This window comes from Thamnophis sirtalis, unplaced genomic scaffold (assembly GCF_051295495.1).
Source record: "Thamnophis sirtalis isolate CommonGarterSnake01/CBP01778 unplaced genomic scaffold, rThaSir2_p1.2 scaffold_5, whole genome shotgun sequence".
Classification (NCBI taxonomy): domain Eukaryota; kingdom Metazoa; phylum Chordata; class Lepidosauria; order Squamata; family Natricidae; genus Thamnophis; species Thamnophis sirtalis.
The window spans coordinates 58216284-58229734 of NW_028261385.1; the positions used below are offsets into that span (position 1 = coordinate 58216284).

At 41.8% G+C, this 13451-nt stretch overlaps 1 protein-coding gene across 2 annotated transcripts in view; it reads left to right on the forward strand.

Annotated features, from left to right (window-relative positions):
• The first annotated feature begins 1052 nt into the window (after nt 1-1052).
• The window catches only part of SLC12A2 (solute carrier family 12 member 2), a 50195-nt gene continuing 37796 nt past the window's right edge, over nt 1053-13451 (forward strand). The window contains exons 1-3 of one of the 2 annotated variants that reach the window (XM_014062037.2): nt 1053-1784; nt 2179-2988; nt 12752-12871. In XM_014062037.2, coding sequence (XP_013917512.2) covers nt 2266-2988; nt 12752-12871 — 843 coding nt within the window. In that variant the 5' untranslated portion in view covers nt 1053-1784; nt 2179-2265. The remainder of the gene's footprint in view (nt 1785-2178; nt 2989-12751; nt 12872-13451) is intronic. The other variant, XM_014062036.2, reaches the window with a different exon arrangement.

Here is a 13451-nt window from a genome sequence, read left to right on the forward strand (position 1 = left end):
CTACTAGGACGAAGTTGTTTGAAAATCGATGATCATTTCCCATTATTTGTATGCTACATGTAGGGGCAGACTAGAAATCTTGGTTTTGTAGAGCTGCTCCAAGTGTTATCTACTTCAGCAGGAAAAGAGTTAACTCAGAGTAAATGTTTCCTTCCATGTTCACTGACAAAGTTGATTTAGAGATACCCCCTCAGCTAAATAGGTTACAGAATTCACATGACATCAGCTAATCTTCCTCGACTGGGTTGAAAGGGCAAAAACAGGGCCCTTAACATAAAATAGCGTCATAGCAGAAGCTTCCTAGATGTAGGGCTGTTATTCCTTTTCCTTGAATGGGAGTTGTTTCTAAACCTCGGGCCTTGAGGGAATAATTTCCACATTATTTAGCATGTCCACGAATCCTCGCGCACCCTTGGGATTCGGGGGAATTTTTGGAGGATGCTCAATTCAAAGGAAGTATTCACTAGTATGTACCACACCAATACACATGGCTCAATTTAATTCCTGTGTAGCAACAACCACCAACTTCTCAGGATTGTGATAGAATTGAATAAAAACAGCAATAAAAACATTAAGTTTTCGGTTTGTATAACCATGCATGGACTGTTTTCGTGTGGGGACTTTGTTTTCCCCCTAAGGTAGGACATCTTTGACATCCTAGGAAAGCAAGGCTTGATTCAATGAAAGCCATTACACATCTTTTAGCAACTGAGACGTCCTGAGCAGCTTTCCCTGGGAAGCCAACATCCCCTTGGAGCATGTGGAGATCCACTCCCTCCTTCTATAAACCGCCCGCCTCAACGTAAAGCTTGACGGGGCTTCTTGCAACCTCCGTCACGTCTGAGCGTCTTGCTCGCGAGATCTTGAAGCTTGGTGGGGTTTTTTTTCTTCCTCCGCAGCAGAAGGAAGAGTCGGAGAACTTTCCTAGCCGTCCAGCTAGCCGTCCGCCCACGGAGGAGCAGTTTGCTTCGTAGGCCCGCCCATCCCCGCTTCAGCCGAGCGTCAGTTTTATAACCCGCCATCTGCCTGAAAGCTCTTCTCGGTCGAAAGGAGGCGGAGGCAAGCAGCACGCCGGGTGGATGCCTTCTTCGTCTCCCTCCTTCCGGACACTACAGGAGTAGTAAGGGCGCTGCTGGCTGAGTCGTCCCTCAGGGGGAAAAGCGGGCCACGCTGGACCGCGGCCTCGCTCTTTCTCTGAAAGGCACTTAAGCCAGGCTGAGGCTCCCGGCGGCCACGCAGCGGACAAGCCCTAACCTCGAAGTACGCCAAAGGCGAGCCAGCATCCGCCTGCTCCAGGAGCAGCGCTCGAACGCTGCTCCGCCCTCGCCGGGCCAGATTCCCTCCCTGTCGGGCTTTGCCTCCGCCTCCCGCTCCCTAGCAGCGGATGCTTTAAAGACTCGTCCCTGAGCCGCGCGGCTGTTAGGCGATTGGCTGCCGCCGGCCCGCTCTCCTTCGCTCCTTGGCGCCGGCTTTCGCTCGCTTCGGGGGGAACCGAGGGGAGGGAAGGAGATAACGGAGGGCCCAGCGGAAGCTTTGCCGCTGATAGGCCAGCGGCCCGCCGGATCGCAGAGGCATACACACACACGTGTCGAACCCTATTGAGGCTGAGACAGCGCAGGTCCGTGGCGGGTCGGTCAGCCGGTTTCCTCCTCCCCTCCGCGGTCCCCCAGGGAGCGCTGTCTCCTTGGCGCCCGCGATATCAAGCGTGTGGCGTTGCTGCTTCCAGCCGTCCCTGAGACTTCGGGAGACGAACCGAGGGTGCTCCTTGTCTGCGGGGTCGTGAGGTAAGAGAAAGCGGGAAGCAAGGCGACGGGGGGGGGGTGGAGTAGCGGAGACGTAGACTCTCCCCCCCCCCTCCATCGGCTGTTTCCTTGTCTCGGGTTTCGAGGAGGGGGACCCGGGTAGGCAGAGGGGCGAGAGGGGCCAGCAGCTGCGGAACATCATCATCACCTGGTGCGGCGGCGGCGCTAGAAGGACTGGGGTGGAGGGACCGGCAGGGAGGGAGCGGCAGGGCCGGGCCGCGCGGTTATCTGCCGAGGAAGTGCGGCGTGTTGCCTTGCTTTCTCTCGAGGGCGGCGGAGTGGAGCCCGGCAGCCGCGGGGCGCCATTTGGTGGTTTTAAAGCGCCCCGAGCGGCAGCCGACTGAGGGTTTTTGGTTTTTTTTTGCTTGCTTGCCAGAAACGAAAGGACTTCATTGAACCAGCCAGAACCGCAAGGAGGTCTGTTCCGGTCCGCATTGTCGCCGCCCGAGGAAAAGCAGAAGCCATGGAAGCAAAATCTTCGCGCGCGTCCTCCCCGCCGCCCCGCTCCGGCTCGCCGAAGCTTAAAGCTGCAGCGGAGGCAGAGAGAGAAGGAGGAGGAACCGCCGATGCAGCAGCAGCCACAGGCGCGGAGGAAGTATCTCCTCTGCCGGCGAGTGACGGGGATGCGCCGACTGGCACGGGCGACTCCTCGTCGGAGCCAGGGAGCGCCTTAACTCTTGCCTCTGCAGCCTCTGGAGATGGGCTCTGCAGACCTCTGGGTCCGACGCCCAGCCAGAGCCGCTTTCAGGTGGACCTGGTGGCAGAAAACCTGAGTCGGGCGGCCATGGCAGAAGAGTCGAAGAAGACTGAAGGGGCCCCCGAAGTCCCCGGTGATGGGCATAAGAAAAGCAGTGAGGAAGCAAAAGGCCGGTTCAGGGTGAATTTTGTGGACCCCTCTGCTGGAGACGATAGCTCTGGTGAACTTGGAGGTGGCGGCCCAGAAGGCTGCAGTGTCAGCTTCCAGAATGGTGGTGACACGGTTCTGAGTGAAGGGAGCCTACATTCCGGGGGAGGACACCATCACTACTATTATGACACTCACACGAACACGTACTATCTGCGCACCTTCGGCCACAACACCATCGATGCCGTGCCGAGGATAGACTATTATCGGCATACTGCTGCTGGTCTAGGAGAGAAACTTATTCGGCCCAGCCTCGCAGAGTTGCATGATGAGCTGGACAAGGTGAGTGATGGTGAGCAAGTCAAGAACAACTGGTAACCCTATTTGGGATATTTAAAAAAAAACCTGGGGCATCAGGCTGATGCAGTGTCTTGCTGAGAGTATGGAAGTAGAAAAATACTGTGTTTTTCTAAGCAAGATGAGTTTTACTTAGAATCTATAAATGTTATGTTTTCTAGGTTCTCTCTGCATGGACTTTGGCTTTAAAGATATGCATTGCAAATGTATTTGCTGTCTTTCTGTCTGTCTTTATGTTACATGTTGTCTCATGTTTGTGCATCTTTTACATGGAGCCAGTATACTTTATAGGTCTGTAAAAGTTAATGGAACACAACAGCAGTACTTGTCTGGTCTAAGGTAATATTTCCCCCTTTCAGATATTTTAGTTCATTTTAGATTAGGACAAGGGGTTAACTAGTTGCTGGAGAAACACAGTGTAAAGTCTCTACATGATGTAGGAACAACCAGATAGGCCAGAAGAAATCCCTTTATCTCTATTAATATGGATGCTTGAAATAAAATATTCTTCCCCAGCTTTCTGGTTTTCTGTATGCTTCGATTATTTACTGATGCCAAGTTCTTTGTCAGTCCACTGACCAGACTTACTGCAATGTTCATGGATTTATAAGCTGTCTATAGATATGTAAATTATGTTTGAGAGGCTATTTTCAGAATAACAACTTTTTAGCTTTTGCCTAAATAATTTAATAATATAGGCTGCTTTAAAGTTGCATCTTCCCAATATGTCAGAATTAAACATACGTTTGTTATAAGATGATGAAAGGAATTTAAACTCAGCAGCTTAAGTACTTCAACTATGTGTAGGTCTGAAATATATTAAAGAGTTTATAGTGCATTATGCATTTTATTAGTGCTTATTTATATTGTATTTGAAAGTTTTGATAACTTTCTGAGCTCTGTGTTTGAAAAGTAAGTCTATATGAGCCATTGTTAATATTTCTGGTTTTATTAATAATTAAGATTTCCCAAACAGAATTGCATATTGAATATTGCTATTGAAAACCTGTTTGCTAAATTAGTATAAAGATTAGATAGTTAGTTGAAGCAATATGTTAAATGTTAGCAATAAGGTAAAATATACAATGGAAATTTGGTTTCCATTGGGTTAAGAGCCTTTTAAAGATATAAACATTGTTGCTGACAGGGGAAAAATCTGGCATGATGAATATTGAACAGGTATTATACTACCTATTATTATAAAGCTTGCTCCAAAATCTATCTATTGTCTAGTGTAATATGGAAGAATTATATTAGTAGAATATAAATGTCCTTTTCCTGTAAGTGTGCAACTCTGTTAACTTCAGAATTCATTGAGTTGGCTTGGGGCTTAGGATAGACATATTTGTCTTGAGTATTGTCTAAATTAGATTTCCATTTTTTCAGGAAGTATATTCTAAGCATGGCAGTTTGAATCTAAATACATAGAGTGTATTTATGGAAGCAGTAGGATATTGTCTTGAAAGAAATGAAACAGGTTAAGCAGATATTTTTAGACAAATGAGTATTTTCCATTAAAAGTATATGTTGATTGCTTTTTAGCAGTTATAAAAATTGCTACACATGTATAAGCAATCTTGAGATGAGCAGTATATTCTGTAAATGTAAAATGGTTATTAGTTTAAAAATTGAAGTTAATGTAAATCATCCTGCTTAGAAAGTGGTTATATTTATTATCTTTCTGTCGTATAGCTTTGTCATCAAGAAATCTTGCAGTATTAAGGAAATACTTTGCAGTTGTGGTTATGTTGATTGTGTGAGGGCAGCCTGTCCTATAGAACTGCATGCAAATCTGGTATGTTTGAGGATTATTGTCAGGTCAAGAGCTGAAATGTTAGCTGGATGGCTCTTTAAAGCTTGCTTAATCAACTATCTCTAATTATCTATTAACGTAACATTAAAAGTAAAAGAAAATGTTAAAGAGGGATAGATATCCAAAGAAATATATCTAATGAAATCTTAAGCCAAGCTAAAATGCACCAATTCAGTTGGTTACATTGGTTCTGCATTACTTTATATCTTTTTCGATATAAAAATGAGGGTTACCTTGAAGTGAGAGGTTCCTTGACAAGGATATTTTGAAACTAGTTATGCATATATCACTAGTTTAGGTACTTTATGATATCAAGTCAGCTGATGTTATAAGAAGGTTCAGCCAAAACTACTAATGCATCTCCAAGTAGCAAATGCATTAATCATCTTGGCAATCATTCTGGCTTTGCTGTATTGTGTAGAATGTGATCTTGTCAGTAACATTTTATGTTAAAATTTGAAGAAAATATAATTTTCATTTCTTAGAATATTTTAAAGTTGATCTATGTTATTTGGGCAGATGAAGAATGGTCAGCATTTTGATACAGATAGTGTTTGTGGATATATATTGTATGAAACTAATGAGAGTCAGGATTAAGAGTAGACTGGCTTAATGTGTTAACGTTTACTGGTTATGAAAAACTGTTTTGAAAAATAGGTGCAGTTTAAAGATATCATTATGCTGGTTGTAACAAGTGTACCTAGACTGAAAATGATTGGTTTGATTAAAATCACAAGACTGATTCAGCAGCACTCCAGGTTAAGAACAATGTCTACACCAACAGGCAGAATGAACTGTCACCTGTCTCAAAGAAAGGCAAGTTTAAGCACCTACAGAAATGCAGGATGAGTGGCAGCAGAGAAAAGCTGAGCAGGTAGAACACTGCCACTGAAATTCTTCAGCGTCAATTTATGGCACTTGTAAATCAAGATGCTTCCTCTTGCTGTCATCTGATGGGCTGAGCTTAATCAAAGATCAGGAAGAATGGAAAAATCACTAGGCTAAATAATTTTCTAACCTACTCAATAGGCCATCCACAACTGATCCTGCTGCCTTACATCAGATTCCTCAGTTGTCAATTTTGGATGCCCTAGTCTGATGAGACCAAGACAGTGATCTTGCAGATGAACTCAAATAAAGCAACAGAGCAAATGGTATTCCTGTTGAGATCTATAAAGCTCTTCACCTAAATATCTTATAATTGTTTCAAGGAAGACATTTAGTTCATGGAAGAGATGCCTGATGATTTCTGTCATGCCCTCATCATAGCTCTCTATAAATAAGGGAAGTTAATCAAACCGCATAAATTATAGAGGCAGCTCACTGCTGTCCCTTGCTAGATCTCCCCCCACCCCCGGTTCTCCTGAGTACACTTGCCAATGTTTTGGAAAAGAACCTCCTGGAGGCGCAATGTGGCTTTTGGCCAGAAGTACAGTAGACATGATATTTACTGTGAGGCAAGTCCAGGAAAATTTCATTGAGCAGAACAAGCCTCTTTACTCTTGTCATCAAGTTCATAAAGCCATTTGACCCTGGAAACAGGGAGACTCTCTGGATCATCCTGAAAAATCATGGATGACCAAAGAAATTGATTGGAGTTGATTCAGCTGCTTCATATCAGAATGACAGAATAGGTCCTTTACAGTGGCGATAAGTCAACTGTATTTATCATTTCCATTGGAGTTGAAGCTGGTACTAGCCCCAGTCCTGTTCAATCTATCCTTTGCTTGCATGTTGTCCTATTCTGTCCAAGGTCTGAAGGAGGGAATTATATTGACAACTCTCTTTGACCCTTGTCCCTTGAACACATGGACAAAGGACCTCCATACATTCAAAAATAATGATTGCTTATGATTGTGTGCACTTGACGCACAAAGACAGTGATCTTCAATTTATGTTAAATAAAATTTTACATATTGGTATGCTCTTTAGCATGACTATCAACCTGAATAAGACTGAAGATTTTGCCAGCCTGTGTCAAATACCAACCCGATAGAAGATCACTGTTGATACCCAGCTGACAAATTAGACAGTTTCAAATACCTGGGAAGTATCATCTTGATCTATACCTCTTTGGACAAAGAAATTGATCACTGGATCAGTAAGGCCAGCCAGAGTTTGGGGCAGTTGTATACTAGAGAGTTTAATCATCAAAATATCCGTATCTCCACAAAGCTGAAAGTTTGCAGAACTAAAATTATCGTTTTTCTCCTATATGGGTATGAGCCCAGATGCAATGGATGAGACACATCATCAGAATGGATGAATATTTATGTCTAGTTAATAACTGTATGATGAATTGGAGACCAGATATAGACCTCAAGCTTGTCCCTACATGTGCCAAAGAAGCTGCCACCCAAAACTGATAGAATATTATGAGTTAGCAGCACAGAATAGCATCCACAATTATTGTAATAATGGATTTCTAGTGCCTCTATTTTCTAGAATGTGCTTCCAGACTGGGACTGCCACCTCTGTGTTCATAAATGCACAACATTGTGTCTTTTTGAACCCAAAGGACTACCTGTTATTGTGTGAACAAAACTTAAAATAGAGTGCTTTAAACTCTCCTGGGGAGACAAGAGGTTTATAGCTGAAATAATCATTCATTCTGCCTTATATTCTTATCTACTATATTGGATTATTTGGATTTCCCTACAATACAACATATTTGGTTTATTGTATACTTTTGATTATAAATATGCTGTGTGGTAATCAGATTAGGAAATGAAAAAAAAACATGAAGGGTTACATGAGTAAAGGCATTTCTTCTGGCAGAAAGCATGTTGAAGAATCCTTCAATCTATTAATCTTACATTATCTGAGGATTACCAGATTTCAGAAGATTTAATGAAAAGTAATGACTTTGATGCTACAGGTCATTAACAGATGGAATTGGTAATTGAATTTTAGCCTAATGAAGTTCACTGTCAAATTATTGATTATTTATTTATTTATTTAAAACATTTATATAGCCTCCCTTTATATCAAATTCTGGGTTGCTGTCAATGAAGAATTAAAACAATATAAAAATCATCTAAAACTATAACAAAAAAACTGACACTAATTCAAAACTTCCAACATTCAGTTGCTTTAACCATGCCAGTGCTTGATGGAAAATCTAGGTATTTAATTTTCAGTTTCTTTTTGGACAACTAGAAGTGCTAGTAAAGTTGAGGATTTGACATATTGTGCTTTGCTGAGTCCTTTCCCCCCAAAAAATAAAAACGATGAACCAAATAGTGGTGATTTGTGTGATTGAGAATGATGTGGATGACTTGCAAGAGCAATTTACAAGTTCATATGAAAAAGATTAATGAACTTTATTCAGATAGAAATTGCTGTCAGGTTTGACATTTCATAGGAATGCCTGGGCCATGTTACTAAAGTTCTTCAATTTTGGAAGATTGATGCAAATCAAGTCTTTCTTACATCAAGGGTCAAAAATTGCCAGCAATTATTGTTATACTATAAGAATGAATGTGAGGAATTTCTTTACAGAAATGTGACAGCCAACAAAACAAGTCCCAGGAACAAAATGTCAGTCCATAGAATATTATTATAAAATCTCATATACGAACAAAGGATTCAAAACATAGGTTTTGACAGGAAACCTCATGGTTATCATTCAGGGTTTGACAGGAAAACTCCTAGTTATAGTTTTTTAGATGCAGATAATGGTGTTCACATAGATTTGATAGCAATAGCAATAGCAGTAGACTTATATACCGCTTCATAGGGCTTTCAGCCCTCTCTAAGCGGTTTACAGAGAGTCAGCATATTGCCCCCAACAATCTGGGTCCTCATTTTACCCACCTCGGAAGGATGGAAGGCTGAGTCAACCCTGAGCCGGTGGGATTTGAACCGCTGAACTGCTGATCTAGCAGTAGCCTGCAGTGCTGCATTTAACCACTGCGCCACCTTGGCTTTCCTTGAATCTGGCACTACTATTAATTTAAAGCACTATACTGCAATACATACTATATACAGTTCAGAAACAAAATAAGGAAATTTGGATTGCAATCTGGCAGTGTTAGGTCTCATATTTCACAAGCCACCCAATAGTTATTTGTGAAATTGAATTTCGCAACCTTATTCCATCTACCACATAGCCCAAACTTTGTACCATACAACTTTCACCCTTTCCCAAATTTAGGAATACTTTTGTGGATATTCATTGGACTCAAATGAAGAGGTACAGAGGACTGTCAAGACTGGGTGAAAGACAAAGTTTAGAGTTCTTTCATAATAGGTTTAAAAAGTAGTTTGTTCATCATTGGCAGAAGTGTAACAAATGGTGATGATTATAGGACATATATATTGAACACATAGAAAATAGGAAGGTGTGTTTGATATGTTCATGGTCCTGAGTTATTTGTAAAAATAACAGGTAGAATATACATAATGTGAAGAAGTAAATAGAGATAAAAAATAGAGCTTATTTTGAGGATTATTTTTTCTGTTTCATTTATTATAATATCCATATAGATACTATGGAGATTAAGGTATTACATTCATTAAACTTCTTATAATCATTTTCTGTGCTTTTTAAAAAACATTAAAATCTACAGCAGCCTTTCTCAACTGGGGTTCCATGATGAGTTGTTTGGGGTTCTGCGAGAGGCCTGATTGGAAAAAAAGGGAGGTGGTGTTTTTGTTTTTTTACTTTATGCATCAATACTCACAATGGCGGGAATTTTTGCTCACCTGAGTCAGCTCCTGGCCTGCTGTTTTGCTGATGTTTTAAATGTGTTGTATAAGCAAGAAGTGAATTCTGTTGTAAACTTTTAAAAGTATGTTTTGTGATTTTTATACAGGGATCCTTGATATCTGAAAATTATTTCAAAGGCTCTTCTAGGGTAACAAAGTTTAGAAAGTCTGGTGTAGAACATTGAGCCTTTTGACTGAATGTAAAAGCGTGGCCCGACAAAACCGTGCTTGTCAAAATAGCGGCGACAAAACCACGTCGCTAAAGCCGCAACGTCATCACCGTGACGTCATCACCGCGGCGACAGAAGAGCGCTTTAAAACAGTGCGGCGGCAGAAAGCCGATTTAAATTAAGGTAAGGGTTAGGATTAGGTTTAGGGGTTAGGTTTAGGGTTAGGGTGCTGAGTGCTTTGGAAGGCGCGGATTTGCCCTCTGTGGTTATGTCGTCGCGCTAGGGTTGCCTTTTTCCTTAGCGCTTCGGACGGCGCAGATTTGCCCTCCGCGCTTATGTTGGCGCAGATAAGGTCTTCGCGGTTTTGTCGGTGAACCATGTAAAAGTACCTATGAATTATGTATACAGATAGTTCTCACTTCACCACCACGAATGGGGCCAGAAACACTATCACTAAACGATATCATTAAGCAAGTCATCATGTGACAGCAACAAACATAACTCCTCACTTCCATCATAATTGTTAAAAAAGTCAGCCATGGTTGGTAAGAGAGACATCAGTGACCAAAACTTGCAGTTTTATTGCCAGCTTCCGTATTGACTCTGCTTGTCAGAATCCAGCTGTGATGCATGCAAATGACAATCATGTGATAACAAGACATTATGAGAGTCATAAAATACCAATAGTATATAGTATTTATAAGTATGAATAGTATTTTAGTAAAAATATCATGAATATCATGTGACCATAGGGACACACTGACAGTTATAAGTGCAAGGACTGGCTATAAGGTTCCTTTCTCAATGCTGTAACTTTGAATAGTCACTAAACAGGGCAGTTATTTAGCAAGGAATATCTGTATATACTTGCTTTATATAATTGCCATGCTTTCTATAGTCTTTTGCAAAAGTTATTCATTTAAATATATTTTGTACATCATGCACAACATATTTCATTTAATAAATGAATCATATAAAACAGTGGTTCCCAAAGTGGGCGGTACCGCCCCCTGGGGGGTAGTGGGATGACTTAGGGGGCCGCTAAGAGGCAAGGGGGGGCAGGGGGCGCTAAGAGGCAAGGGGCAGCAGGGGGGCGCTAAGAGGCAAGGGAGGTGGCAGAGGAGTGCTGGAGGTGGCCCTCTCGCAGGGCGCAATTCTGCCTGGGGCTCTGTTGGCCGCCAGTCAGCTGAGCACTTCCGGCAGGGGTGAAATTCAGTCTAACGTCCCAAAGACTGGAAGGATTTTTCGCTCGCTCACTCGCTCATTCAGGAGGCATACAAGCATGTCAGGCTGTGGGGAGGCAAAGTGGGGGAAGAGAAAGAAGAGTATAGCCTTTTGCCTGCATTTCTCCTCTGATACGACTGTGTGTGCTGTGAATGGAGAAGAGATGCGGGACTGAACGGGGCTGTCCTTGGCCCTGCATTTCAGGGATTGGGAATTGGCGCTGCATTACGCAGCGAGTCCGATGTCACTACACAAGAGCACTTGCCTGCCTGCCTGCCTCTCACGCTTTTATAAATAGCTTTACTTCTGACTCCCTTTCCGGGGCTGTGCTGCAAGCCGGATTGCACCGCGGCGCGCCTGTGCAACGGAGCCATCCCCCCAATTCCTCTTGCACCCGCTCCACACGGATGCACCACTCTCGCCTATCTACCCCTCCCACCTTAGAAATACAACACAGGTAAACATGCAGTGGGGGGAAGAAAGCCTAGCCCCCCTCTGCCTCCTCGCTCCATTCATAGAGGTGGTCTTAAAAAGCGAGGAGTGGGAGGAAGGGCACTTGGGGTAGTTTCTCAAACTTTGACTTGCAAAGTAATCTCATTGCAGGCTGAAATATAGGGAAGATTGTGGAAAAGGGATAAGCATTTCCAACATATACTGTTTTTTAAAAAGTAAATAAAAAGTGGTCTAATTACTGTCTAAAGTTGGATATTGTCACATACAGGAAAAAGCAAAGCAAAACAAAACAAAATTATGATAGAACATCCCATATTAGAACAAAATGCTGTCTAAATGTTCCCAGTATGCCAAACAAGTTGTTTTATAACCAAATGGAGTCAAAACACTGCAGTTTTTTTAAAATAAAGTGCCCTTCCTATCTTGATATTTATGCACAGTGAGACTTTTGTCACAGATAAACCTGGATAATGGCATCACTCTTACGTTGTGTGAATACATGAGCTGCAAGGCTTGTATTTTGCCATAGTATCATCTACAGCTCCATAAGTAGTACTAGGGTTTTGACCAGCTGCTGGGCACCAATATATTGAGGAATACGGAAAGACTGATCATGTGGGGCAGTGTAATGGGCATTTCTGAAATGGCAGAGACCACAGAACAAAGTCGTCTTCTTTCTCTACCCCCACCCTGTTATTTTGAAAAAAATAAAAGGCAGCAGTGTGTGTGTGAATGATCAGGCATGTACTGTATTACACAGAATTTACTGAACAGTGAAGTAGTTACTAAATTTACTGAGTTTACTAAGTTACTAGTTACTAGTTACTAAGGTTCTTGATAAATGACTATCAGACTTTGAAAACCTGGTATCACTGGATCATGTTCAACAATTTTGTTGAATTAACATTAACTAAAAATGTTTTTAAATTGGATTTGAATAAATGCAATTAATTGTTACAGTTTTGAATTTTACTGTTACTATCTTCCTTCCGTCGTGCAAACCACCCAGTCACATGACACCCCCAGCCACGCCCACCAAGCCACGCCCACAGAACCGGTAGTAAAAAAATTGAATTCCACCACTGGGGGGAGGCACTGAGGATCAGTTTGTAGCACCAAGGAGCCTGTGAACTGAAAAAGTTTGGGAACCACTGATATAAAACATTCATATGAAGCTTCACTAGCTTTATATAAAAAATGTTATACAGTGGTAGACTACTTTTCTACAAAGAAGAAAACATTTCCAAGCTTTCTGATATTAGTCAGAAAGTGTTCTGCCATTTAATTCTTGGTTACAACACTATCAACATTAAACAGATTTATTAGAGACTCTTTTTTTACAATCTCCCTTTCCCTTCTGATTGTTATTGTGCCTTAGGAGCTATTTGAAGATGGCTATGCAAATGGAGAAGAAGGAACTCCTACTGGAGAAGCCACTGCAGCATATACTGCTGATAGTAAAGGGATTGTCAAATTTGGTTGGATTAAAGGTGTATTGGTGAGTAGAACTTCGGTATTTCAAGTAATTCTTAATTTCTATTTAATGTTTTAAATCATGTGTGGGATGAAGTTCAACATTTCATGAATGGTAAAAAACGATCTTATGATAGAACAGAACCAGAATTACTTGTAAAATAGAAATATTTCAATTTAGTCACTTAGCTCACAGTATTTTCTGTTCACCCAAATACCAATATTTAATTGTATTACTGATTTGATATGTAATATATTTTCAAGTTCATATCTAGGGTGAGATAATTTATCCATCTACTAAAAGTATGCAGACCCTGCTTTTTTTCTTGTCTTGGTTCTTTTCAGTCTTTTTCATATATGTTGTTACTTGACATCTCTATTTTTGCCTGGCAGAGTTTTTCCTTTTGTTTGCCTAGCAGCGATGTATTTTGTTTGCCTGTTTCCTTTTCTTCTTGCCTGGTAGAGAGGTTGAGAGCAGGTGTGGGTTCTCAGGGAATGGTGCTGCCCATCACAAGGAGATTTGTGGGGTTGATAGTGTTCCCTATGCCCGGAAAATATGCTAGGCTGGCGTATTAAGACAAGTTGTGAGGCTACTATTTCCAGAC